The sequence below is a fragment of the Dermochelys coriacea genome, chromosome 11, assembly GCF_009764565.3.
Source record: "Dermochelys coriacea isolate rDerCor1 chromosome 11, rDerCor1.pri.v4, whole genome shotgun sequence".
Lineage (NCBI taxonomy): Eukaryota > Metazoa > Chordata > Testudines > Dermochelyidae > Dermochelys > Dermochelys coriacea.
The window spans coordinates 31,802,954-31,828,718 of NC_050078.2; the positions used below are offsets into that span (position 1 = coordinate 31,802,954).

The 25,765-nt window shown below is 43.3% G+C and overlaps 1 protein-coding gene across 2 annotated transcripts in view; it reads left to right on the forward strand.

The window, feature by feature from the left end:
* Nucleotides 1-3,613: 3,613 nt before the first annotated feature.
* The window catches only part of GALNT5 (polypeptide N-acetylgalactosaminyltransferase 5), a 52,476-nt gene continuing 30,324 nt past the window's right edge, over nt 3,614-25,765 (forward strand). Inside the window, exons 1-6 of one of the 2 annotated variants that reach the window (XR_006277954.1) lie at nt 3,614-5,569; nt 17,701-17,867; nt 20,782-20,901; nt 22,338-22,473; nt 22,854-22,973; nt 24,591-24,708. Coding sequence is in view for 1 of the 2 variants with exons in the window: in XM_038422138.2 (XP_038278066.1) it covers nt 4,059-5,569; nt 17,701-17,867; nt 20,782-20,901; nt 22,338-22,473; nt 22,854-22,973; nt 24,591-24,708 (2,172 nt within the window). In the remaining variant the exon portion in view is untranslated. The remainder of the gene's footprint in view (nt 5,570-17,700; nt 17,868-20,781; nt 20,902-22,337; nt 22,474-22,853; nt 22,974-24,590; nt 24,709-25,765) is intronic. The other variant, XM_038422138.2, reaches the window with a different exon arrangement.

A 25,765-nucleotide genomic window follows, 5' to 3' on the forward strand; every position in this document is an offset into this window, starting at 1 on the left:
CCCATCTCCTCACTCTCGCATGACTCAACCCCTCTCACACGGTGTGCTTGTGTGTTGGTGGGCAGACAGCTGCTGTATTTTCAACAGTTTTGATCTGTTATCACTTAAACTGTAAAAGTGGGAACACTTCAGCATCTTTAGCTGCATACAGAAAGTTTGAACAGTAGATATCCCAGCGTATTGTGATAATAATGCAAATCTTTAGACCCACATAAAAAAGATTAAATTATTTTCCTAGCAACTGGCAAATCCCTAAAAAAAAACCCAGCCAGGCCAGTCAAATACCAGCCAGGTAGTAACCCTAGTCACTAGTGAATGTGTATCATAAGTGCCAACACCTCAGAGGCCAAAGGAGACATTTCCCTCTCTCCCCAGCTGTCAGACAGAAGGAATCAACAATATATTTTGTTTGCCCCAAGTTTGAACCATTGCTGGCTGGGAGACATTGCCATTCTGACCCCAAAAGTGTTAAAGTGCATAGCAGCTGCTAAGCAAGCTCCTGCTCTTCCTCCCCAGGCCCCCAACAGACGATGAACAGAGATTAGAGCTCCTCCTACCACCTCAAAGGTAACGTAGTGCCACATCCAGCCAGCAGAGGGAACCAGAGGTACGGGACCCATGTCCTTGTTTCTTGCAGCAGGAGCAGGAACCTGGAACAGGCGCATCCCCTCCTTACCGGCCTGGAGCACATGGAAGGAGGCGGAGGGCAAATATTAGCAGGTATGGTAGGGTAGGGAGAAAGTTACTAGTGGGAGAGGGTCAGACATACCCTACTGGGGAGACTGGCTGTGAAGTGGAGTGGGGAAGATGTAACATGGGGAGACAGAGCTAGAGGACACAGAATGCTTTGGAGGAGACCAGGGGTTCCAGACCAATGGGGGGTGGGCGGGAGGTGACACAGCACATGGGGGAACAGGACATAGAGCACTAGGGGACACAGTGCATGGAGAGTGACACAGATCTGGGGGGTGGGGACACAGTGCCAGGCACATACACGCACAAGCCAAGTCCTGCTCACACACATACTTTATGGTATCAGTGGAGGATGTGAGAATTCATCTGTAGAAGTGAGTGCAACCGTGAAGCCAGCTCCCTCCCCTCCCCCAGTGTTTCAATCCATTGGTCCCGCCTACCTTCTTTTTTTTTTTTTTTTTTTGCAGTTGCACCAATGGGCTCTGTGTTCTAGTAGGTGGATATGTTTGTGCTCAGGTGCTTTTGCTCAGCTTTTTTCCTTCTCTTGCTGTGTTATTTATAGGGCCCTACCAAATTCGCGGCCATGAAAAACACGTCACGGAGTGTGAAATCTGGTCTTTTGTGAGCTTTTACCCTATACAATACAGATTTCACAGGGGAGACAAGCGTTTTTCAAACTTGGGTTCTGACCCAAAAGGGAGTTGCAGATGGCTCGCAAGGTTATTTTAGGGGTGGGTCACAGTATTGCCACCCTTATTTCTGCGCTGCCTTCAGAACTGGGCAACCAGAGAGTGGCGGCTGTTGCCCAGTGCCTGGCTCTGAAGGCAGCGCCCCCCAGCAGCAGCAGTGCAGAAGTAAGGATGGCAATACCATCCCCCCGCCACCCTTACTTCTGCGCTGCTGCCTTCAGAGCTGGGCGGCCGGAGAGGGGTGGCTGCTGACTGAGGGCCCAGCTCTGCAGGCAGCAGCGCAGAAGTAAGGGTGACAATACCAGACCATGCCACCCTTACATCTATGTGGCTGCTGGTGGCGGCTCTGCCTTCAGAGCTGGACTCCTGTCCAGCAGCCGCCGCTCTCTGGCTGCCTAGCTCTGAAAGCAGCACTACCACCAGCAGCAGCACAGAAGTAAGGGTAGGAGTAGTGCAACTCTCCCCGCCCACAATAACCCTGTGGAACAGCACCACCCCCAGCTCCTTTTTGGGTCAGGATCCCTACAATTACAACACGCTGACATTTCAGATTTAAATAACTGAAATCATGGAATTTACCATTATTTAAATCATATGACCGTGAAATAGTCCAAAATGGACCGTGAATTTGGTAGGACCCTAGTTATTTAGGATTCCTTATTTATGTAAAAGTAAAAAAAAGCCATTTTTAAATCATATGTTCCCATGTCTACAGTTAAAAAACTTTAAATGCTCCTCTGCTCCCTTCAGCTTTTTCCTTATAGAATTATACCGTACCAAATCAAGACCCTGTCATGGCGCAGCACTCCAAGGGACAAATTCTGCTTTCAGTCCACCTCATTAAGTCCTATTGATTTCAGTGAGGTTGCCTCCCTGTAACTGATGTTGGTATTGTAAAATAGGAACAAACAGCCAAATGTGCTCCTCTAATATGTGCTGCAAAGAAGAGCAAATGTGTGCTAAATATGTGAAATCTAGCCAAATCTGGCAACAAAAGGTGAACAGTTGCCCCTCCCAGTGTTGTCATCCCCTCCTTTGTTCTCTTTTTAATTTAGATTCTGATTTGGCATGTGCAGCAGTGTTTTTCCTCATCTACAGGGATGCTTTCCTGAATTGAGCCTTTGCTCATAGGCTCTTTGGGGCAGTGAATCCACCTTCTGCACCGTAAAGTGTGATGTACATTTATGGTGCTATACAGGTATTAATGGACAGCACTGTGGGGCGGGGAGTTCCTGGGATATTACGGTATAGTCTCCAGGGCTCTTCTTTGCATGACTTGCTTCCTTGGGAACCTGGCAGTGAATTCACCAATATTTATGCTGTTCAGAACAGGAAGTTAATGCTGGTGTAAACCACAGCACTGCACCTCCTACTTTACCCTCACCCCTAGTCTGGCTGAAGGGCCTGGGAGAGTACAGTCCTAGGGTGGAAGCTAGTGGCAGCCTGGCTGTGGTGTGAGCTATGCTGCGGTACAGTGGCAGCACTGGACGCAGCATGGAGAGCAAGGCACAATGCATGGATGTCCTGACCAGTCTGAAGTTAGTGGACATATGCCCAGCGTCCCCCAGCGATCACTAGCTTTTCCCCCATACTGTAATGGGTTTTCAGTGGTATGAAAGCTGTAGAGCCTTTGTCTTTGTTTTCCCCATTTGCATCTTTGTGCAGGAACAGGGAAAATTTGGCTCATTCTGCTGAAAGTGCATGTCCATTTTTTTTGCCCTTCACTTCCTTGGACCCTATATAGAGCAGATTTCTTCACCCTGCAGCTTGCTACACCCCACAATTCAAGTATATGAACAAGAAGTTTCCAAGTTTTAAGCTAATCCATTTACTTCAAGTAGATCTGCCTTCTGTAATGAAGCAGGAGAAATACGAATACTCACTAAAATACTGCAGCTGTACTTCTAATTATTATCCTTTTGTTATCTATTTCTAATGAAGATAGACTGTGGTCAGATGCCGAATTTTTGCTACATTATCTAAATGAGATACTGAGCTATATTTATCCATTGATTTAGAGTTATTCTGGAGATAAAATGTTGTCCTTTTAATTTATTATTTACTTAAGGTCAGTCAGTGTGGTATTAACATTACCTTAGACAAGAAGAGTTAATGAAGGGTTAACTTTTAATACTCTAAGAAAGTGTACGAAACAGGAACTAAAGTATTGCCTCTGGATAGGTTGCTATATAAATGGTTAATATACAGAAGAACTCGGAAGGTAAGAGCTGCACAAAAAGTTTTCTGGGTAATGGACTGAAGTAGTTTCCTTATGTGAGGAGGTGTTGAGTTACAGCAGGAGGAATGAGAGCTGGGTGGAGAGAAAAAACATCTGATCTGCAACCTTTCCCTTCTCTTGGGGCAACATGTATAATAGTTAAACAAGAAAAGCAATGGGAATATAACATGGAACTTGTATTTATTGTTTCTTCAGTGACCTAATGCCTGTGTTTACTGTAGATTACATGAAATGCCGCTGGATTAATCATGAAAAGCTGAGGAGACGCAGATGCCCCGCTGTAAAATGCCACGCAGGCAAAGACTGACAGGCAGCAGGATCTGAGGTTTCCCCTGGATCACTAGTCAGACGTGTTCCAGGGAGCAGGGACTGCTAGCTCGCTAAGGTAAGAGGCCCGGGGGGCAAGCGCAATAAAGAAGACAAACAAACTTTTAAAGATGAACAAGATCCGGAAGCTTTTCCGAGGTAGTGGGAGAGCTCTCGCTTTTATATTTGTTGCTTCTGTCATTTGGTTGATCTTTGACATGGCAGCTCTCAAGCTTTCATTCAGTGAGATCAACACCAAGGTTCTGAAAGATGAGATGATCAGGAGGGAAAGGGAAAGATTCAAAGTTTGGCGAAACCTAGAGAAGACCCCTGAAGGCTCCAGAAGGGAACCAAAACCTCACCCGAAAGGCTTTGAAAGGGGGAGATTTAGTAAGGAGAAATATAGAAATATAGAAGAGAAAGTGGTAGAGGCTGAAAATGAAATAGACAAACAGAATGAAAAGAGAACACCAAAACCAACAGAAAAGAGAAGCATGGCCTATAAGAAAATGATTGTTCCATTTGGGACATTCTCACTGAAACTGCTGAGCTCCTATCCCTCTGTTCCCATGGAAAAGAAAGAGAGAAAAAAGCATGTAAAAGCTGTAAACTCCACAGACTTGCTGAGAACAAAGCAAACTGTTCCCAAAAGGCTTCAGCAGACCCCATTAGCTACAGCAACAGGGAGATCAGTAGTCAAATTAACACACAGCCCAGCTACTGTAAGAAACAAAGTTGCACAGAAAGAGAACCAACTTGTAACTAAGGCATCAAAGGGTATTGAGGGCAATTTAAAAATTGGGATTACAGAGAAAATCCCTTTGGCTGGATTAAAACAGGAATTGCAAACGGAAGCAAATCCCAAGGCACCTCAGAACAAACCCCCAGTACTAGATTTGCCAGTTCCTGGGCAAATCATTCCTATAAAGCAAAACAGGATTGGGGTGAAAGCAATAGATGGCACTGAATACAAAGCAAACAGGAGTTTGGATGTACCTGTCAGCAAACTGGCTGCTGCAAACAGTGCAGAGAAAAAGGGATTGTCCGCAAAGCCAACAGGACTGGGAAAGCTGCCAAAGGAAGACGAAACAAAAGCTGCTCATGAAAAGAAACTAACTTTCTCTGAAAATCAGTTTGTCATTATTAGTAAAGAGGGGATAAAAATCAACATCCCAGCAACCCAGAATCTTGTAGCTGATTCTAAAAGAAATTTTACAATGAGATTGAAAATGAGAAAAGAACAGCAAGTTATTAGCAACAAAAGTGAGGATGCCCCTAACGTGAACTCTGTAACCAAGACTGCTGTGCTTAATGGTCTAACTAAGAAAGCAATTTTGACTGAAGGTCCAGAGCTAACAAAAGTTTACGTCAGTTTAGCTGATAAGGAGCAATTAAGGAAAATAAATCGAAGCAGCTATACAGTCCATTTTACAAGGAACACTGGGATGCACAAAGTCTTAACAATTGATGTAACACTTTCCCCAAGAGATCCCAAAGCTCCCGGTCAGTTTGGGCATCCTGCTGCAGTCCCTGATGATAAGCAAGAAGAAGCAAAAAGTAGATGGAAGGAAGGAAACTTCAATGTCTATCTGAGTGATTTGATCCCTGTAGACCGAGCCATTGAGGATACAAGGCCTGCTGGGTAAGATCTGTTTCCCCCTGCATAAATTATCTTAGGCAAGTTTGAACTATGTATTGATCAAAAGGATTTGATCATGATGTGCTTTCTGGAATGCTTTTAACTTTTATATAAACATCCCATAACTTTAAATAGTCAAGTGCTCTTTTAAAACTGCAGTGCACTATTAGCCCCATGAAAAGTATCAATAAAATATCTCTATATTTTCAACTAATGGACCAATCACACTGTAGATAAAATTTTCAGAGGCACCTAAGGGAGTTAGGAGATTCTATCCTATTTTTAAAAGAGACTTAGGCACATAGAAACATAAATCCTGTTGACTTTCACTGTGCTTAAGTCACTTTTAAAAATAGTACTTGAGCACATTGGAACATTTTACCCAGTTTATCTGATGTAATACCCAGCATTTAAGGGCATCATAAGCAAAATCAAATACATTTGGCATATGGATGTTTGATTCCCAAGTGAATTCTGTCTCATAATTGGTGTAAGCACAGGACTGGTAACTGGTAGCTCATGAGGGCTCATCCTTGTTCTGATATTGCCTCCCTGTCTGATCTTTTTATTTTCCTCAATTTCTCAACATATATGATGGAGGTAATAGTTTATACTCAGCTATTACAAGTGCCTTGTAAGGATTAGTTGGCTGATATGTCTACTATGCTTTGAAGATGAAAACTAATATGTAAGTGCTAACTAGTAGGATTATTAAATAGCAGTGTGCATACTCTACTTGACATATTGTTTGAGATATCCACTAGGTAATGCACCCTTGCCTAGGATTAATCTAAATGACCACTGAGTGGCATTCTTAGTCTAGTGAAGGATCCCTTGGCGCTCACTTTCTTGGTTATAGCCAAGGGCAGTTCTGAAAGACAGAAGTTTGTGCATTTCAAGTTTAAATGCCTGCACAGTGCAAAAATGTATATTTTTGTTTTTAAAATTGTTGGCAGTAAAACCGAACATTTCCTTGAAATTTGCAGATGCTCCTGGAAATTTCATTTTTGTGCTCCAGATGCAAAAGTCCATGGTCCAAATACATAGGTGATGTGTAAGTTACTTTGCTGGTCAGTAGGTTTGATAGAGTCTAATTGAGTCTAAGGGACTCTGACATAGTGAATTGTAATGTACATATAGAGAACCTGGAAGAAGGTGCAAGTTAAAGCTGGGGACGTAATTTAATCTGCTGCATACTTCTTTACATCTCCCTATTAGCTGCTTTTCTCACTGCAACCTTCTCTCCTAGTCTCTTGGTTATTGTACATTACATTTCATACTCCTGGGGGAATTCTGTGCCACTGCACAAGTGGAGAATTAACATCCTGTGCAGATTTTCCCCCCTGCGGAATAATTGATTCTGACGGTGAGGCGAAGGAAAGCTGCAATTATACCTTTTGACCACCGGGGCTGATGGGCACCAGAGAGAGGGCTGTTGGCTCATAGGCTGAAGCAGCCTGCTGTAGAGAGGGAGGGGGCAAAGGCTGCTTTCCTCACAATTCCCTGCCCACAGGGCTGCTGGAGGGGTCACACATACTGGGGTTCAGAAGGGCTAGCAGGGGGGACGGATTGGGGCAGGGGCACAGGAGCTAGTAGGGCGACACTATTGAGCTTGGGGATGAATGGGTGTGGGGATACAGAGCCACATGGGGACAGGGACAGCTATGCTTGGCGGAGCGAGGATACAGGGATACATTGGGACAGAGGGAAGTGGGGTACACGGCCACATGGGGACATGTGCATATATGCCTGGCTGAATGGGGGTGCAGGGATACACGGGGACAGGACAGATGTGCCTGACTGATTGGGAGAGGGTAGGGGTCAGCCAGGGTCTACATGAGGGAGGCTCCCCAACTCCCTAACAATCCCTTCCCCCCCCAAAAAAAACTCAAAAAAACCTGTGCCATACTTCTCTGCCCCACTCCCAAGACCCCTCCAGGTTCACTCCCAGGCTCCTTCCCAGCAATTACTTCCCTCTCCCTCAGCTCCTCCATTACCCCAACTCCCCCAAACCTTTGCACTGCTTCTGAGGGGTGCAGGAAATACGTTTCTGAGTAATAATTCATTTAAACTACAATACAAAGTCCCATATTAATATGCCTAGTAAGGAATCTATTTGTCAAAAAGCATTTCCTGAATCTTTTTTGTTGTCTGTATTGTTACAGATATACTTGCTAAAAGATATTCTGAAATAAATTACCAAAATAATTGAAACTGGCATGATTATATTGTGTTATTTTGATAAATAAAATATAAAGGATTTTGCAGAATTTTAAAATATCGTGCACAGAATTTTTAACTTTTTGGTGTACAATTTTAAGTGCAGAATTCTCCCAGAAGTAAAACTGCATTACATTTAGACTCCCTGAGCACTAGCCTGCTGCAACTTCATTTGCTCACTGATTTCAATAGCAGTTGTATGCATTTATAGCAGGATTCACTACTCCTCCCGAGTGCTACTTATAGCACTTTACACATCACTTCTGAAGTTGGCTCCATGATCAAAGGTAAATTGCTACAATGTGTAACGTACCTTTGAAGTGATGAGACATTGGAAAAAACTATGATTGATTTTTCACTATGTATTCTATGAAGCACAGCAAGACAGAGAAACTACAAGTGATATGAGGCAAACATAAAGAGCAAAGAGGCAACACTCATGTTTCATAGAACAAAGTTTTGTCTTGAAATAATTGTAAAGTGTCACCTGAAGGAAACAAAAGACCACAGAGACCAAAATCAGGATATTCTCCTTCCAGTAGTATCAGTGCATATAACAGGTATTTTATAGAACTGTAAGATACTTAGTGATGGGTCAGATCTCCCGGTAAGGCTAGAAAATGGGCATCTCTACCTTGTTATCACCGAAAACACCATGGCCAAACATGGGAGTGTTGTAGGCAACATAGCACCTAGGCAAACTGCCCATCTGATATTACAGCTTAGTATGGTATCTGAAAAGATAACAAAAACCATACCTGGCTACATGGAAAGTTGTCTGGAATATTTTGCTGGTAGCTTTTTCCATTTCTAGAGGGCAAAGATTTCCTCTTTGTTTAACTCATGGAGTATGTGGTTCCTAAGTTGAAATTTCCCATCAACATACTCTGCAACGCTTTCTAACCAGTGGTGTCTGATGTTGGGATAATAATTTGGGTGGAAAAAGAAGATGCAACCATGCGCAAAAGTGTGTACCAACTGGGATAGGCCAGTTGCTAATTACAAATCCATAACCACTTAAGTGGATGCCTTTTTTTCAATCCACATCAGCTAGAGTCAATCCAAATTCTTTGCTCACTGTCCATTGGCAAGGAAGCAATACTGCATGCCCAGTTTTCAAACAGCTCGCAGTGCAATGAATGTATTAAAGAATCTGTTTGATAAAATTGCCATTTTTTTCTCTGAGATCTCCTAATCTTTTCCATTTACACCTCAGCTTCCTTTTAAAGCCATACCTCTTTACTAAGCTACCTCGTACTAAGCTAGTGAACTGAACCCCAGTAACCTGGAACTTGTTCCATGAGTGACTTGTTAGGAACTTGTTCCATGAGTGACTTTTGTTTTTCTAGCCCTTAACACAATAAAAATAAAAACTCACTGAGGACCAAATCCACCCAGGTGCAGAAGTACACTGGAGGCCCCAAGTATAGTGGGACCAGCACAGGAATGGGAAAGATCCCAAGAATCCATGCAAAGAGAGATCTGGAATACACACAGTGGGATGGCCAGTGGATTTGCAAATGAAGTACTGGACAAAACCCATTTGTGGCAGTTGGCTAGCAGACAATGGATGCTACTGTACACAGGGGTCATGGAAGGACTGCATAACTGGTCTCCAACTTCTCTGAACTTGGTGGGTATGATTCCAATCCCCTTCCCCTAACTACCATTGTAGTCTTTCTCTGCATAGCTATTTACGTGGGCTTTGTCATTAACCTGGATTTGATCCTGAGCATGCCCAACCAAAAACAACCTCGCTTGGTAGAAAAGCATCATTTCCTAAATTCCACTCTGCATCTTGGCAACCAGGTATACATGCTAGCAAAGTCATGCATCTCAGCCACCATTCTAGCAGCAAAAGATGACGTTTTAGGGCACCAACAGTCTTTAATCATCTGGAGGTGTCACTAGACACTCTTTTGTCAGTGTGGATTGAGTGCTCTGACTCCATTGTACTCTCAAACTCATGAATCAAGAGAACTGAGGTAACATTTTCAGAAGTGCCCAAGTGACTTAGGCTGCTAGAGCCCACTGACTTTCAGCGTGTCTTAGGGTATGTCTACACTACGAAATTAAGTCGATTTTATAGAAGTCGATTTTTAGAAACCAATTTTATACAGTCGATTGCGTATGTCCACACTAAGCGCATTAAGTTGGCAGAGTGCGTCCTCACTACTGTGGGTAGCATCGACTTACAGAGCAGTGCACTATGGGTAGCTATCCCACAGTTCCCACAGTCTTTGCTGCCCATTGGAATACTGGGTTAAGCTCCCAATGCCTGATGGAGCAAAAACATTGTCACGGGTGGTTTTGGGTACATGTCATCAGGTCCTTCTCCCTCCCTCCGTGAAAGCAACGGCAGACAATCGTTTCACGCCTTTTTTCCTGGGTTACCTGTGCAGACGCCGTACCATGGCAAGCATGGAGCCCACTCAGCTCACCGTCACAATACGTCGCTACACAGCAGCAGCTCCTTGCCTTCGTGGCAAATGGTGCAGTAGGACTGATAGCTGTCGTAAGTCTCCTGGGTGCTCCTGGCAGACGTCGGTGAGGTCAATCAGTGGTGCCTGGACAGACACCTCTATTCTCCTCTAAGAGCACTGAATGGGAGCCAGAGATTCCAGGTCATTCTCTTCTTTAAGTTTCATCTCATGGAGATTCAGTCCTGCCTGGAATATCATGCGATCTGGAGGCTTCTGCCTCAGGCTGCTCTCCCAGCCGCAGCACCGCATGGTCACACCTACCCCAGCCTACCCCTTGCTCCCATGGCTCATGAAGGCTGGACAGTAGTAAGGAGCATTTCAACTATAGACTGAGCAAGCGCAGAATGGTGGTAGAATGTGCCTTTGGACGTTTAAAAACTCACTGGTGCTGTTTGCTGACTAGGTCAGACCTCAACGCAACCAACATTCCCATTGTTATTGCTACTTGCTCTGTGCTCAGAAAGATCTGTGAGAGTAAGGGGAAGACATTTATGGTGGGGTGGAAGGTTGAGGCAAATTGCCTAGCGTCCAATTTTGAGCAGCCAGACACGAGGGTGATTAGAAGAGCACAGCAAGACACGCTGCACATCAGAGAGGTTTTGAAAACCAGTTTCATGATTGGCCAGGCTTCAGTGTGACAGTTGTGTGTGTTTCTCCTTTTTGCAAACCCGCCCCCTTTGTTGATTTTAATTCCCTGTAAGTCAACCACCCTCCCCCCTTCGAAATAAAGTAACTATTGTTTTGAAACCATGCATTCTTTCTTTATTAATTAAAAAAATGAGATAACAGACAAGGTAGCCCGGGTGGGGTGGAGGAAGAGGGAAGGACAAGGCCACATTGCTTATTGTAGCCACCCTAAAAATCAAACTGTTTGAACGACAGCCTTCTGTTGCTTGGGCCATCCTCTGGAGTGGAGTGACCTCCCGCTCCGTGTTCTTGGGCGTCTGGGTGAGGAGGCTATGGAACATGGGGAGGAGGGTAGGCGGTTATATGGGGGTCCGTGCTCTTGTTGGCTTTCCTGCAGCTCTATCAGATGCTTCATCATGTCAGTTTGCTCCCGCAACAGATGCTTCATCATGTCTGTTTGCTCCCCCATTAGCCTCAGCATCGCGTCCTGCCCCCACTCGTTGCGCTCACTTAATTCATTTCCGGCCTCTGCCACTGAATGCCTCCATGCATTAAGCTGTGCCCTATCAGTGCAGGAGGACTGCATGAGCTTGGAAAACATGTCATCGCGAGTGGTTTTTTTTTGCCTTCTAATCTGCGATAACCTCAGGGATGTAGATGATAGGGGGAGCGTAGAAACATTCTACGCTCTATGATTCTGGGGGGACTGCATGGTCACGTTTGCTATTGAGTGCTGCTGAGTTCGCCACACTGACCAAACAGGAAATTAAGTTCAAAAGTTCCCAGGGCTTTTCCTGTGCACCTGGCTAGTGCATCGGAGTTGAAAGTACTGTCCAGAGCGGTCACAATGGAGCACTCTGGGATAGCTCCTGGAGGCCAATACCGTCGATTTGCTTCCGCACTACCCCAAATTCGATCCAACAAGGTCAATTTTAGTGCTACATCCTCATCGGGGAGGAGTACAGAAGTTGATTTTAAGAGCCCTTTAGGTTGACGGAACAGGGTTGGTTGTGTGGATGCAGTCATTTTTAAATTGACCTAACATGGCTAAATTCAACCTAACCCCATAGTTTAGACCAGGCCTTAGGCTTCTAACTCACTTAGACACTTTAGAAAATGTTACCCTGAGCTAGGAAGCAGACGCAGGTCACCCTCATGGAAATGCAGAGACCTATCACTAGGGTGTCAGACCTTGGAGCCATGTTGATTTAAAATGTCATTTAAGGTGAGTTGTTCAAAAGTGTTTACAGCTGGCTTCTCTCTGTTACTATCTAAGTCAATGGTGAGCTGACTTCAAGGAAAGCAGAGTCAGACCAACGCTGTGTACTTTTGAAAGTCCCACATTAAGCAACATCATTTGGTTCCTTTCATTTAATCGTCATGTATACTTACACTAGCTGAGGGAAATTTTGAAATTAAGCTTCTTTAAATGTGTATCAAGAGAAGGAACAATGGACCCACCGGTCCCTGTGCAGGGAACTTATCCCTTTTCCTTCAGGCAAGAAAAGAGACACTGATGCCATTCCTTAATTTAAGGTTGCTCCTAAGGGCTAATTTAAATCCTTAGGGGCTGTTGCATCATCCACAGATTCATCTTTGCTAGAGGAATCCCCCAGTACTTTCTAGATGCTTTGTGCTCCCTAAGAGGATAGAAGAAGGCCCAGAGATCTGGACTAGTGATAATAAAATTAAGTAGTTTAAACATGGATTTAATATTCCTTTTTATATGTTACTCTCCTATTACCACCACCCTCAGTCCATTGAGTCTTGCTTGTGTCTTCTTTGTAGGGCTACTTTTTTGCCCCTTAAATCCCTCTCTTTATAGTGAAAGCTTTCACTCTCAGGTTTCAGAGTAGCAGCCATGTTAGTCTGTATTCGCAAAAAGAAAAGGAGTACTTGTGGCACCTTAGAGACTAACAAATTTATTAGAGCATAAGCTTTCGTGAGCTACAGCTCACTTCATCGGATGCATGTGGTGGAAAATACAGAAGGGAGATTGATATACACACACAGAGAACATGAAACAATGGGTTTATCATACACACTGTAAAGAGAGTGATCACTTAAGATAAGCCATCACCAGCAGCAGGGGGGGAAAGGAGGAAAACCTTTCATGGTGACAAGCAAGGTAGGCTATTTCCAGTAGTTAACAAGAATATCTGAGGAACAGTGCGGGGTGGGGGGGGGGGAGAAATAACATGGGGAAATAGTTTTACTTTGTGTAATGACTCATCCATTCCCAGTCTCTATTCAAGCCTAAGTTAATAGTATCCAGTTTGCAAATTAATTCCAATTCAGCAGTCTCTCGCTGAAGTCTGTTTTTGAAGGTTTTTTGTTGAAGAATAGCCACTCTCAGGTCTGTAATCGAGTGACCAGAGAGATTGAAGTGTTCTCCAACTGGTTTTTGAATGTTATAATTCTTGACGTCTGATTTGTGTCCATTCATTCTTTTACGTAGAGACTGTCCAGTTTGACCAATGTACATGGCAGAGGGGCATTGCTGGCACATGATGGCATATATCACATTGGTAGATGCGCAGGTGAACGAGCCTCTGATAGTGTGGCTGATGTGATTAGGCCCTATGATGGTGTCCCCTGAATAAATATGCGGACAGAGTTGGCAACGGGCTTTGTTGCAAGGATAGGTTCCTGGGTTAGTGGTTCTGTTGTGTGGTGTGTGGTTGCTGGTGAGTATTTGCTTCAGATTGGGGGGCTGTCTGTAAGCAAGGACTGGCCTGTCTCCCAAGATCTGTGAGAGTGATGGGTCATCCTTCAGGATAGGTTGTAGATCCTTGATGATGCGTTGGAGAGGTTTTAGTTGGGGGCTGAAGGTGATGGCTAGTGGCGTTCTGTTATTTTCTTTGTTGGGCCTGTCCTGTAGTAGGTGACTTCTGGGTACTCTTCTGGTTCTGTCAATCTGTTTCTTCACTTCAGCAGGTGGGTATTGTAGTTGTAGGAATGCATGATAGAAATCTTGTAGGTGTTTGTCTCTGTCTGAGGGGTTGGAGCAAATGCGGTTATATCGTAGAGCTTGGCTGTAGACAATGGATCATGTGGTATGATCTGGATGAAAGCTAGAGGCATGTAGGTAGGAATAGCGGTCAGTAGGTTTCCGATATAGGGTGGTGTTTATGTGACCATCGCTTATTAGCACCGTAGTGTCCAGGAAGTGGATCTCTTGTGTGGACTGGTCCAGGCTGAGGTTGATGGTGGGATGGAAATTGTTGAAATCATGGTGGAATTCCTCAAGGGCTTCTTTTCCATGGGTCCAGATGATGAAGATGTCATCAATGTAGCGCAAGTAGAGTAGGGGCATTAGGAGACGAGAGCTGAGGAAGCATTGTTCTAAGTCAGCCATAAAAATGTTGGCATAGTGTGGGGCCATGCGGGTACCCATCGCAGTGCCGCTGATTTGAAGGTATACATTGTCCCCAAATGTGAAATAGTTATGGGTGAGGACAAAGTCACAAAGTTCAGCCACCAGGTTAGCCGTGACATTATTGGGGATACTGTTCCTGACGGCTTGGAGCCCATCTTTGTGTAGAATGTTGGTGTAGAGGGCTTCTACATCCATAGTGGCTAGGATGGTGTTTTTAGGAAGATCACCAATGGATTGTAGTTTTCTCAGGAAGTCTTTGGTGTCTCGAAGATAGCTGGGAGTGCTGGTAATGTGAGGGCCTGAGGAGGGAGTCTACATAGCCAGACAATCCTGCTGTCAGGGTGCCAGTGCCTGAGATGATGGGGTGTCCAGGATTTCCAGGTTTATGGATCTTGGATAGCAGATAGAATACCCCAGGTCGGGGTTCTAGGGGTGTGTCTGTGCGGATTTGTTCTTGTGTTTTTTCAGGGAGTTTCTTGAGCAAATGGTGCAGTTTCTTTTGGTAACTCTCAGTGGGATTAGAGGGTAATGGCTTGTAGATAGCGGTGTTGGAGAGCTGCCTAGTAGCCTCTTATTCATACTCTGACCTATTCATGATGACGACAGCACCTCCTTTGTCAGCCTTTTTGATTATGATGTCAGAGTTGTTTCTGAGGCTGTGGATGGCATTGTGTTCTGCACGGCTGAGGTTATGGGGCAAGTGATGCTGCTTTTCCACAATTTCAGCTCGTGCACGTCGGCGGAAGCACTCTATGTAGAAGTCCAGGCTGCTGTTTCGACCTTCAGGAGGAGTCCACCCAGAATCCTTCTTTTTCACTCTCAGCGTCTATCTTCTGCCTCCGCTGAGGTTCCCAACAAAATCATACATGTCACAAAGTTTTTTAAGGGCAGGGAAGGATTGCAAATTCTCTCTTCTCCCCCTGTGATAAATGCCTCTCCTGTGGTACATTCAGTAAGTGTTTTCCAGTTTGAGAGTCCTGAATTCGCTTCCAATCCAAAACCTCCTACACTGTAGCAAGCTGTGTCATTGCCATGGGCCAATGTGTTGATGGTTTCCAACTAAAACATAGCAAATATCAGTATTTCCTTCTGGCTGATCCAGTGATGACTGGTGTCCTAAGATGAACCCCCTGTAAGTCTATTACAAAATCATTCTCATGCTATAAAAGGGGGAGGAAAGATATACTTAAAGGAATGCTAGAGAGGCTGATCTGGATTTTTTGTATAGCCAGTGCTAGAAAAGAAATCAAAACTGCACTTTCAATTAGTGAGAAACAGATAGGCTCTGCAAATACTTCTTTTTTATGGCCCACACTTCACTTTCTCTCTGAGATATGCAGATATGAGCCAATAAAAGTATAATTTGATGGCTTATATTTCCAAATATAAGAAAAAATATGACTTTTCAAAATTATTCTGGCATACAGTGCTCTGGTGCCTGCTTGTTTTTAAAGGGAAAGTATAAAAACAAATGGTGCTCTTTGTTTTATGTTCACCAAGAAGAGCGTTATTCCTGTAGTATTCTCAGTTAGCAGGTGGGTTGGTTGCTCATCCTACATGTAAGAGGCCTACCCTGGAGGAAAACAGATCAAACCTTTGTCAGGCTACACTTTATCAATAGAGAGCAAGCAAGCCCCAATAATGCTAAGGTATTCTACGCGAAAAATAAAATAATTCTGGGAAGAGGAATTTGTCAGTAAAATGCTCTGTACTCCTCAAGATCCACTTGAAGATACCGGAGCTTAGGGAGTGAATGTCCCCTTAAGGCACATATCAAAGCAGTAGTTGAATTGCAAATAGAAGATGTGAAAAGCTGCTCATCGACCTTTTGTTCAAGCACTGAAGACCCAGATTTGACCCAGCCATCACATTTTGACTGTCATGGAATAAGATGACAAATTCATAGCAATCGGAGAAATTTTATCACTCCCTCAAATCTGCTGATTTTCATCTTTCCCTGTTTGCTAGGCGAGTAGGCTACATTCAGACCCTCTGGATGGAGTCTGTTGATGAGCATTCAGCATTCACAGGCTGAGCTGGTGGGGGAGGAATTTCAGGTGAAAAGGAAAGGCCTACATATTTTGACAAAAGACAGCAAATGCTTGATGGTTTTAGATTCTGAGATTGTTTGAGAAATGGAACCTCAAAGATAGTTTTGTGTGTGTTATGTGTGTACAGATTTAATTGCACTGATGTGAAGTTACGTATATTGTAATATCATCCCACCGCCTTGCGCCCTCAAGATTGATTCATTTTGGTCCACTCAAAACTTTGGGTAAGTTTTCTTCTGCATCTACGTGTTTTGTGTATTGTTACTGTACTATGAACAGTCCTTTTTGGAAGTGATTATTTCCCTGTACCATTACATGTACCATTGGATTTTTTTTCCCTATACAGCTGATTTATGTACAGTTTGGAATATCAAGGAATTCATAGGCTCTGTGAATCCTCAGAATTTCTCTCAGTCTTTCTCTGCTTCCAGTTCAGTACAGAATTGTGCAAGTGCCAAGGAACTGACGCTCTGGAGAAACAGCAAGAATACTGCGCCCACCCTGCTTGTTCTGACCAGGCAGCAGTTTCTTAAACAGAAAAGTGGTGATATCAGTTCAGGCTGTAGATTGCATTTCTTTATGAGCAGCTGGGGACTGTGCTCTGGGGAGAGACACAGCAAGAAAGAAATGAAGGCATGGCAGCAATAAGGCAACTTGAGCTATAAGACAAAGACATGCCAGAAACAGGGCAGCATGAGCTACACAATACCATGAGCAAAGGAGAAAACATTAGGAACAAACATTGTAATAATGAGTACATTATTTTTGTTCTTAGGCCCCTCATCCTGCAAAACCCATAAGCACATATGAAACTTTGCTCACAAGAGAAGTCAATTGCACTCAATAGGAACACTCCCAGGAACAAAACTATGTATCTGCTTATTTGGGGGATCAGGGCCTTAGAGGATGTTTGTTCGTGAAAATGAGATAATTGAACAGTGGCTACTTTGCAGTAGATGCAGCCTCTGTGAGGTATTACTACAGGCATAGCACTCTGTAGATGGGTACGAAGTAGGGCTGTGAGTATGTGTGTGTGCATGCATGTGAGTGAGAGAGAGGATAGCCTTGGTCTCTCTGCTGAGACTGCCCCCACTACAAGTAGCTGTATATATCTTATAAAAATCATCATCCATTGCACCTGAACACTCATCTTTGTATCACTGGAATTTCCTTATTGGTGTTATGTCTTTATTATTCAGAATACTTCAATCCACCCCACCCCACCGACCCACTTTATAAATCTCCAAGCTAAACACAAAACAAGCAGCCTTTCAAAGTTTTACCAAAACTTACAGAAGTTTAAATCCTCTGACCTCATGTATATTGAAAACATCACCTGCTGGATGCTGTTCAATTTTATTGTTGACATTTTAGGTGTTCAGAACAACTGGTGCACGATGACCTTCCGACTACCACGGTTATCATGTGTTTTGTGGATGAAGTGTGGTCCACTCTTCTACGCTCCGTTCACAGTGTCCTCAATCGATCTCCTCCTCACCTGATTAAAGAGATTATTCTGGTGGATGACTTCAGCACAAAAGGTAGGTGAAGCTTCCTTTAAATTCAGGAAATGAATGTGTCCCAGGGCTAAACAGCAAATTGCTTCTCTGTATTTAAATTCTGTATAGGAGAAGAAATATTATTTTCTTCATTAATTTCAACTTGCCCCCGTGTTTTTATCACGAAGCTATGCCACCTTGTGCTGTAATCATAGTTTGAATGGATTCTCCCAGCCAGGATGAGGCCAATGTACTGCTTGGATAGGAGACTTTCAAGAACACTTCCAAAGGAAGTAGATTGGATTATATGACGAATCAGGAAATGGCATGCTTCCGTCTGAATTAGTATGAAACCAATGCCCCATAGTGTTGCAAATACTGTGTTGCTTGAGGCTCCATCTTTCACAGGAGGTATAAAATAGGCGCCCCGACCAAAGGTACTAAAACACTTTCATGACAGTTGGAGTGATAATCATGGAGTCCTGGCCAAATTCAATTACATTTGGCCTACTTCAGTGACCCTGGAATCTCAGCTAGATACGGTACTGTTCTTCATCTCTTAAGCTATTGTGCAGTATGAAAGCATCTAAATCAGGGGTGGGCAAACTTTTTGGCCCGAGGGCCACATTGGGGTTGCAAAACTGTGTGGAGGGCTGGGTAGAGAAGGCTGTGTCTCCCCAAACAGCCTGTCCCCTGATTGCCCCGACCCCTATCCATGCTGCCGCGCCCTGACACGGCCCCCCCCCCCACCGGACTCCTGTGCCTATCCAACCACCCCCTGCTCCCTGATTTCCACCCCCTGTTGCCTGTCCCCTGACTGTGCCCCAGGACCCCCTGCCCCTTATCCAATCCCCTCCACCCCCATCCCCTTACCATGCTGCTCAGAGCAGCAGGAGCTCGCAGCCCCACCACCCGGCCAGAACCAGCCACACAGCCACACTACCCGGCAGGAGCAGCGGCCAGAGCACTGGCGGTGAAGCAAGCTGAGGCTGCAGGGGAGAGGAGACAGCTTGGGAGGGGCTGGGGGCTAGCCTTCCTGGCTGGTGGCCATAGTTTGCCCATCTCTGATCTAAATAGGCACTTATGTACAGTCAAGTTACATGCACAATCATAGTAATTGCAATGCCACTGAGTCTCTGCTTTTTAATACTTTGGTTCTCAATGCTCCACAACAGAGTTCAGCCTTGAATAATTGAACAATGGGATAATTCTTAGATTGTTAGCTCCTCATGGCAAGCCCTGTACCAAATCCAGATCAGGGCCCAATTGTGCTAGGTGCTGTACAAACAAAGACAGGATCCCTGTCCCAAAGAGTTTAAAATCTAAAAAAGAGAACTGACATAAGGAGGATGAGAGGGAAAGGACTTAATTCAGTAGATAAATGTTATAGACATTTGCATTTTTTCAGCAAATAAATAGATTTGTACACTATTTTCTAGCAAAGTTCCCTTCACTTTTGCATGGACTAACCAGCCAGTGGCATAATGAAAATACTGAGCATCTTGCAATAGAAATGTCACGGGCAGTGGTAAAGTAATGAGAACTGTTTTATGTGGTATTGTATTTCTAGGAGTGGCAGAAAAAGCAGAACTTCTAGTGTGTCCACAAAGTTTAAAAAACTCAAGCCAAGATTTTGAGTTGGCTTTTGAAATGTAAACAATTGTTTCCTTTGGTAAAGCAAAAAAGGACATGTAAAATTCAGGAGCCAAATCCTAAGGCTCTTTCTCAGGCAAATTTATATAAACAGGAATTGCCACAGTGAATTAGTTCAGTGGTCAATCTACTGCAAAACCTAGTCTGCAACAGTGGCCAGCTCTAGATGCTTCAGGAGAAAGGTGTCAAACTCCACTTTAGGAACTCTCACTGAAGCTCTCTCTCTTTCCGATTTCAGAGTAGCAGCCGTGTTAGTCTGTATTCTCAAAAGAAAAGGAGTACTTGTGGCACCTTAGAGACTAACAAATTTATTAGAGCATAAGCTTTCGTGAGCTAATGCATCCGATGAAGTGAGCTGTAGCTCACGAAAGCTTATGCTCTAATAAATTTGTTAGTCTCTAAGGTGCCACAAGTACTCCTTTTCTCTTTCCGATTTCACTCTGTCTTTACTCAGGCAAAGATCTGGTCCAATATATTTAACCCACACACGCCTGGGATTGCTATTAACTCATACATCTTTCTTTCTCACATTTTATTCTGAGAATTTTGTACAATAAAACTCACTCCCACAACAAAGTCAAACAAATATAAAGTGCCACGTGAAAAATAATGACAAGCAATGCTGCATTCCTCATTCAATTTAAGACCAGATGGATTGTTTAACTGTAGCAATTAATATTAGCTGTTGGAATTCAACAGAAAATTTGCAAAGCACAGCAAAAAACAGTCACTCTATGAAAACCAACCTGAGAGCCAGTTTTTTAATGGGAATTATGGTGTTTTAAAGGAGAAAATTCTGGTTTTATACGTTCTAAAGGAAATGTTAAGTATAAGCTTCAATGGGGAATGCCCAGAGGTTGGAAGGGAACCAATGTCACACAGGCTGGGATTTTCAAACTGAGCAGCAATAGCCTAATTCTGCTGTCATTGACATTAATGAGAGTTTTACCTGCATAGGAGCAGAGTTTGGCTAATTCTGAGAGCTTTCGAAAATCCCATCCATAGCATACATATTTTTGCCCAGTCCCTTCCAATTGGCTGTGTTCCAAACCTCCATAGAGCAAACACATGATTCATACAAAGAGGCTTCCAAATAGTTTGGGAGGGAGGAACCAATGCTGCTAAAAGGCCTAATCCAATGCTCATTTAAGTCAAAGGGAATGTCTCCAAGTGAAAAAAAAACTAGTGTGTTTCATAGATGGTTTAAAACTTAGTGAGAGGGAACTTTTTTCACTGCTTTGTTATGGCTTTAAAAAGACAAGCCAATCATTTATAAGAAATGGCTAATTTCTCTCCTGTTTAGAATACCTCAAGGACAGCCTGGACAAATACATGTCACAGTTTCCAAAGGTTCAGCTCCTTCACCTCAAAGAAAGACATGGTTTAATACGAGCCAGACTAGCAGGGGCAGAGATTGCTAAAGGTAAGAGGGAGTTATTCTTATTTGCCATTTTGGGCTTGTCTGAATAGGAGATTTATACTACCACAAATGTTACCCTTTATTATTGTGCTGTATATCATAGAACCTTGAACTAATATTAGAGAAAGCTGAATATTATTTGGCAAGTTTTGTCATTGTTTGGCAAAGAATTTTGCCGGTATTTGGGCAGCTTGCTTTATTGTACTACTCAGCCCATCGCATATTTGGAAAATAAAGGAAACATTTGCAGGATAAATTTATTATTTTTTCTCTACCAGCTCTAAGTAACCAGATGATTTGAAATTAGGCAGTAATAAGATAAAGGATTTGAGTAGGATTTGTGATGTAAAACAACAATTTTACTGAGCAGCTGAGAAGCTGGCTCCTTTCAGCTGTAGTGAGTTACCGTGAGGCTCTGTATTTTAGAAATTCTAACATCCTTTTTGCAGAATATCTGTCTTTCCCTCGCCTCAGTTCTTGATGCTCACAGACCCATATTATTTTGTCATTAAAATGTTTGCATTGCCCTGCACCAATGATGTCATATATTGAATTTTCTACTGACAGCCAATTTTGTCTGGTATGTCTTAAGCTTGCTTTCATTGTTTTGTTGGCTGGGAACTTGTTTGGGTGGTAAGCAGAAAGGGGTGTATGTTTTTCTGAGGGTGTTTGAAGGGAAGGTGTGTTTGGGGTGTATGGTGTAATACATGCATGGTCATGGGTCCTACCTTTTCTTCCACTTTGCCCAGGAAGCATTTTCCCCCTTACATTGTGCATTGAGTTAGGGAAGATTGCCCCTTTCCAGACTTATATTCTAGTTTTGCCTTCTCCACTAGGAGGTACACTTTTGAGTCCAAGATCCTGTCTCAGTGCTCATACCCACTCTTGAGGAAGCATGGAGGGGACATGTTGCAGTTGGAACCCACAGGAGAAATGACACCTCACTTAGCAAGAATTCCTCCTAGAGGCTTCTGGGAAGCACTCACTAAAGCAGCAGGAGGAGTTTGCTCCACATTCTGCACCTGACCAGTTCTGTCTGCCAGTTAAGAGATGGAGCATATTCCAGCCACCTCTTTGTCCCTTACCACTCATCTCCGATGACTGGCATCTACAAGGGTTTTAGGAGAGAGTAGGGACCATGCCCTTCCCTTGGATTCTGGCTACCTCCCTGGCACACATTCCCCACCTGCTTATGCACCTGTGCCAGGGCTGGCCAGAACGTGGCATTTTGTGAGCAGGCAAACACTGTTTGCAAAACTTGTCTGGAAATCATAATTGAGGTCAAAATGTGTTCAGAATGGGGCCCCTACTTGGGCTCTTCCTAGGTGGGTTCATAGGAGTAGAGTATTATCGTTAGGGCAGTAGTTGCTGGATGTGGACTTTACTGAACATATTTCATTCTCAGAAATGAAATAATCCCCTCTTGGTTCTGCCTCTAGGTGATGTATTGACATTCTTAGATTCTCATGTGGAATGTAATGTAGGATGGTTGGAACCACTTCTGGAAAGAGTCCGTTTAAATAGAAAGAAAGTAGCGTGCCCAGTTATTGAAGTAATCAGTGACAAGGACATGAGGTAATTTCATTGTATGCCATATTGTACTTCTAGATCATAATACAAGCAGCTTTTATAAAAAACACTTACAAATCACAAGTATCAAAATATTAATTATGGGAAGACAAGCTACTTAACCTGCTAATTACTTTTCACAAATTATTTCACTCAAAGAAAAAATGTGCATGAACAAATATTAAAATACATACAGCTACCTCAGTTACCACAGTTTGCATTTACTGTTTGGTAGGTCATGAATGTTTAGTTCTCAAAGAAGATACATGAAGAAATCTTTGAGATTTTTGCTTTAAATTATATAGACAATTTCATTTTCACTTATTCTTTTTGATTATGACTCTGCTTAAAAACTTGATATTATAGCTTTCTTTTTCTGTATTTAGTTACATGACAGTGGATAACTTTCAGCGTGGTATTTTTACCTGGCCAATGAATTTTGGATGGAGGCAGATTCCTCCAGAGGTCATTGAGAAAGATAAAATCAAGGAAACAGATATAATAAGGTAAGAGTATAAAATTAAGCACTTTGTGAGCAGAAATGCTCCTTCTTCAGAGTTTCAAACAACTCGTCTTTTTGGGGACAAAAGTTCCCCTTTTACATAAATGGGCACAGAAAGGCCAACATCCAGAAAAATCTGTGCAATTAAGTTGTATAGGAAGTTGCTCCACCTGATGTGTGCCAATCTGAGTCACAGAGAGCACAGCAGGCATTGCTCAAAATCCCAGGAGCCGTAAATATTTTGCTGGACGCTGCATGGCCTCAAGGGCTTCAGCATAACAGGAAAGGGATTCCAGCACTGGCATAGCCAGAGATAAAGGTCATGTACTAGAACAATCACACTGCAGCAGCAAATGGTCTCTTTATGTCAGAAGCCACACAAGCTTTTGCAATTAGGTGCACTTAAGATCAAAAGAATTGGACTGACTTTGCACCTATCCGCCATAAATCATGTTGCGTTTGTTGTCAGCACTTGAAGTTAGGGGGTGGGATTCCTCAGCCAGCAAAGTCCACTTTGTGCCACTCACTTTTCCTTTGGTGTAGGAGGAGGCAGGCAATGAATCAGGGTTGCAGCAGAGTGGACCAAGAGGTGATGAGGGGCATGGTAGAATGGACCTCCACTCTACCCAATCCCCTAATAGCTTAAGGACACAGAGGGACCTCACACCAGCAAATAGACTAGATCAGCTCCCAGCAGCTCTGACTTGTGAGCTGGACAGTGCAGGATCAGAGAGTCATAACTGATTGCTACACCTCATCCCCCTTCACTGTGTTCAGAACTAAATGGGTGATGTGGAGTATCCAGCCCAGACTGTTTTAGGTGGTACCATACAGAGTAAGTGGTCTTTGTCTCTGATTCCTTCCATCTTTCTAGTGAATGTCTCTCCTATACAATGTTGTTTACACAGGATAAGAATCATCTGTATGGTGGCCTTTCCGGTTTATTTCCATTCTTTTTGTATTACCTTGCTACTTATCTCATGACTCTACTTTGTACCACTAATTAAAGCATTTGGTCTCTAGTCTCTAATAGGAAAAACACTCTCTAGAAATTTAATCTAAAATTTGAACCCACGATGACATTTCTGTTAATCCAGGATGATGCCAGAGGAACTGACAGCCATACAAAACTGATATCAGAAAATTACCTTAGTGGTTCATTAAAATTTTCAGCTCCTGTTCAGCCACTTTGCCAAAGCGTACTGTACTTTCTTCTAACCAAGGCTTTGCCTCATGTTTACTTTCCATCACATGCTTTTTAAACATTAGCATCCATTTTGTTAGTGTACTTGACTGTCTGCAGCAAGGTAACACACATGGTGCTCTCACTGCCACTTGGTTAACTTCAGATTTTAAACAGTGTGGTTTTGCTTATTTTCATATCCAATGGATCTCTCCATTTCTTCAAACTGAGCTGTTTGCTCTCTGTTCATTAACTATCTAGTGTCTTTTACTTTCCATTTCTGTAAGTGAAGATTAACATAGGGTGTTACACTTAGCACCTGCCACAGGACAGCTGGGAGTCCATGATTTCCAGGCTATTACTGTGTAGAGGTGCTGTGGCAGGTACATTTTTATTGTCCCACAGAGTACCAATGTAAGGTCTGTGGTTCATTCCTAGGTGTCCCGTAATGGCAGGTGGATTATTTTCTATTGATAAGAAGTATTTTTTTGAACTTGGAACGTATGATCCTGGACTGGATGTTTGGGGAGGTGAAAATATGGAGATTTCATTCAAGGTATGCTGCTTTCCTAAGTAGTAATAATGTTACTGAATGTTTCTTTCTGTCAATTTGAATCCTCGTAGCCTTTAAATGCTATTATCTCTGAATCTCCTTTAGGCCCCAATTCATATTCTTCAGTGCTTTGCTGAATCAGGGCCTCTACTAGCAGTTAAAGATGAACTTTGAACCCTCTTGATTTAAACAGTAACTCTTGCATTCACCTGTGTCAATTAAAAGTAGAGAGTGTTGCAAAAGGGAACAGCTTTGAAACCCGAGGCTCTCCTCCCCTTTCCAAAGATTGTTGTGGAAATTACTTCCTTTTTGGCCTGGAACATGGGCCACAAGCTATGCTTGTCATTTATTTACGATTTTTTGCTAATACAAGGCCAGGTGTAGAATTATTGTTCAACTCAGCAACGCTTGGAGGATTGTTTATCAGTATTTTCAAGTTAGTCTGCGTGAATAATACATTTGACTTGATTTTTAACAAGACCTCTCCCTGACCTTCATTTTTGTGGCCACAGTTATTTCCCTGAAAACAATTCCATCTATAACTCATGGGTGAGCGTATTACAGATCCCCTATGTGTTGACCCCCCAAAGGAAAGTTACAGTCAGTTACAGTTGTTACAGTCAGCCAGCTTTTCAGCTCAAGCTGTAGCAGTTCACAATTTTATCTTGGGAGGTCCCTGTTCAATTCCTGGTTTATCAGCCCAAGAAGCGTTTATCATATACCACCAATTCATTGCTCATGCAAACCCTATCATTAAGGCATGTAAGTATTTGAATTGCAGAGATACTCAGATATTATACAGAGACAAAGCAAGAAACCTTCATTTTCATCCCAGATCAGGGACCAGATACACCAACTACAGTCTCTGCTAGGCAAACCTCTCTAAATGGGTCAGGAAGAGTCTGGGCTTTGGCTGTGTGCCTCCTCCACACCAGCCTAGAAGTTGGTGAAATAGGCATATGCTGGTCCTCCCTAATGGATGGTGGAGTGGGTGTGGGCCCCCCCGTGTCCTGGAGAGCTCTGAAGGGATTGTACCGGATTGAGAGGATTCCCCCTAGGG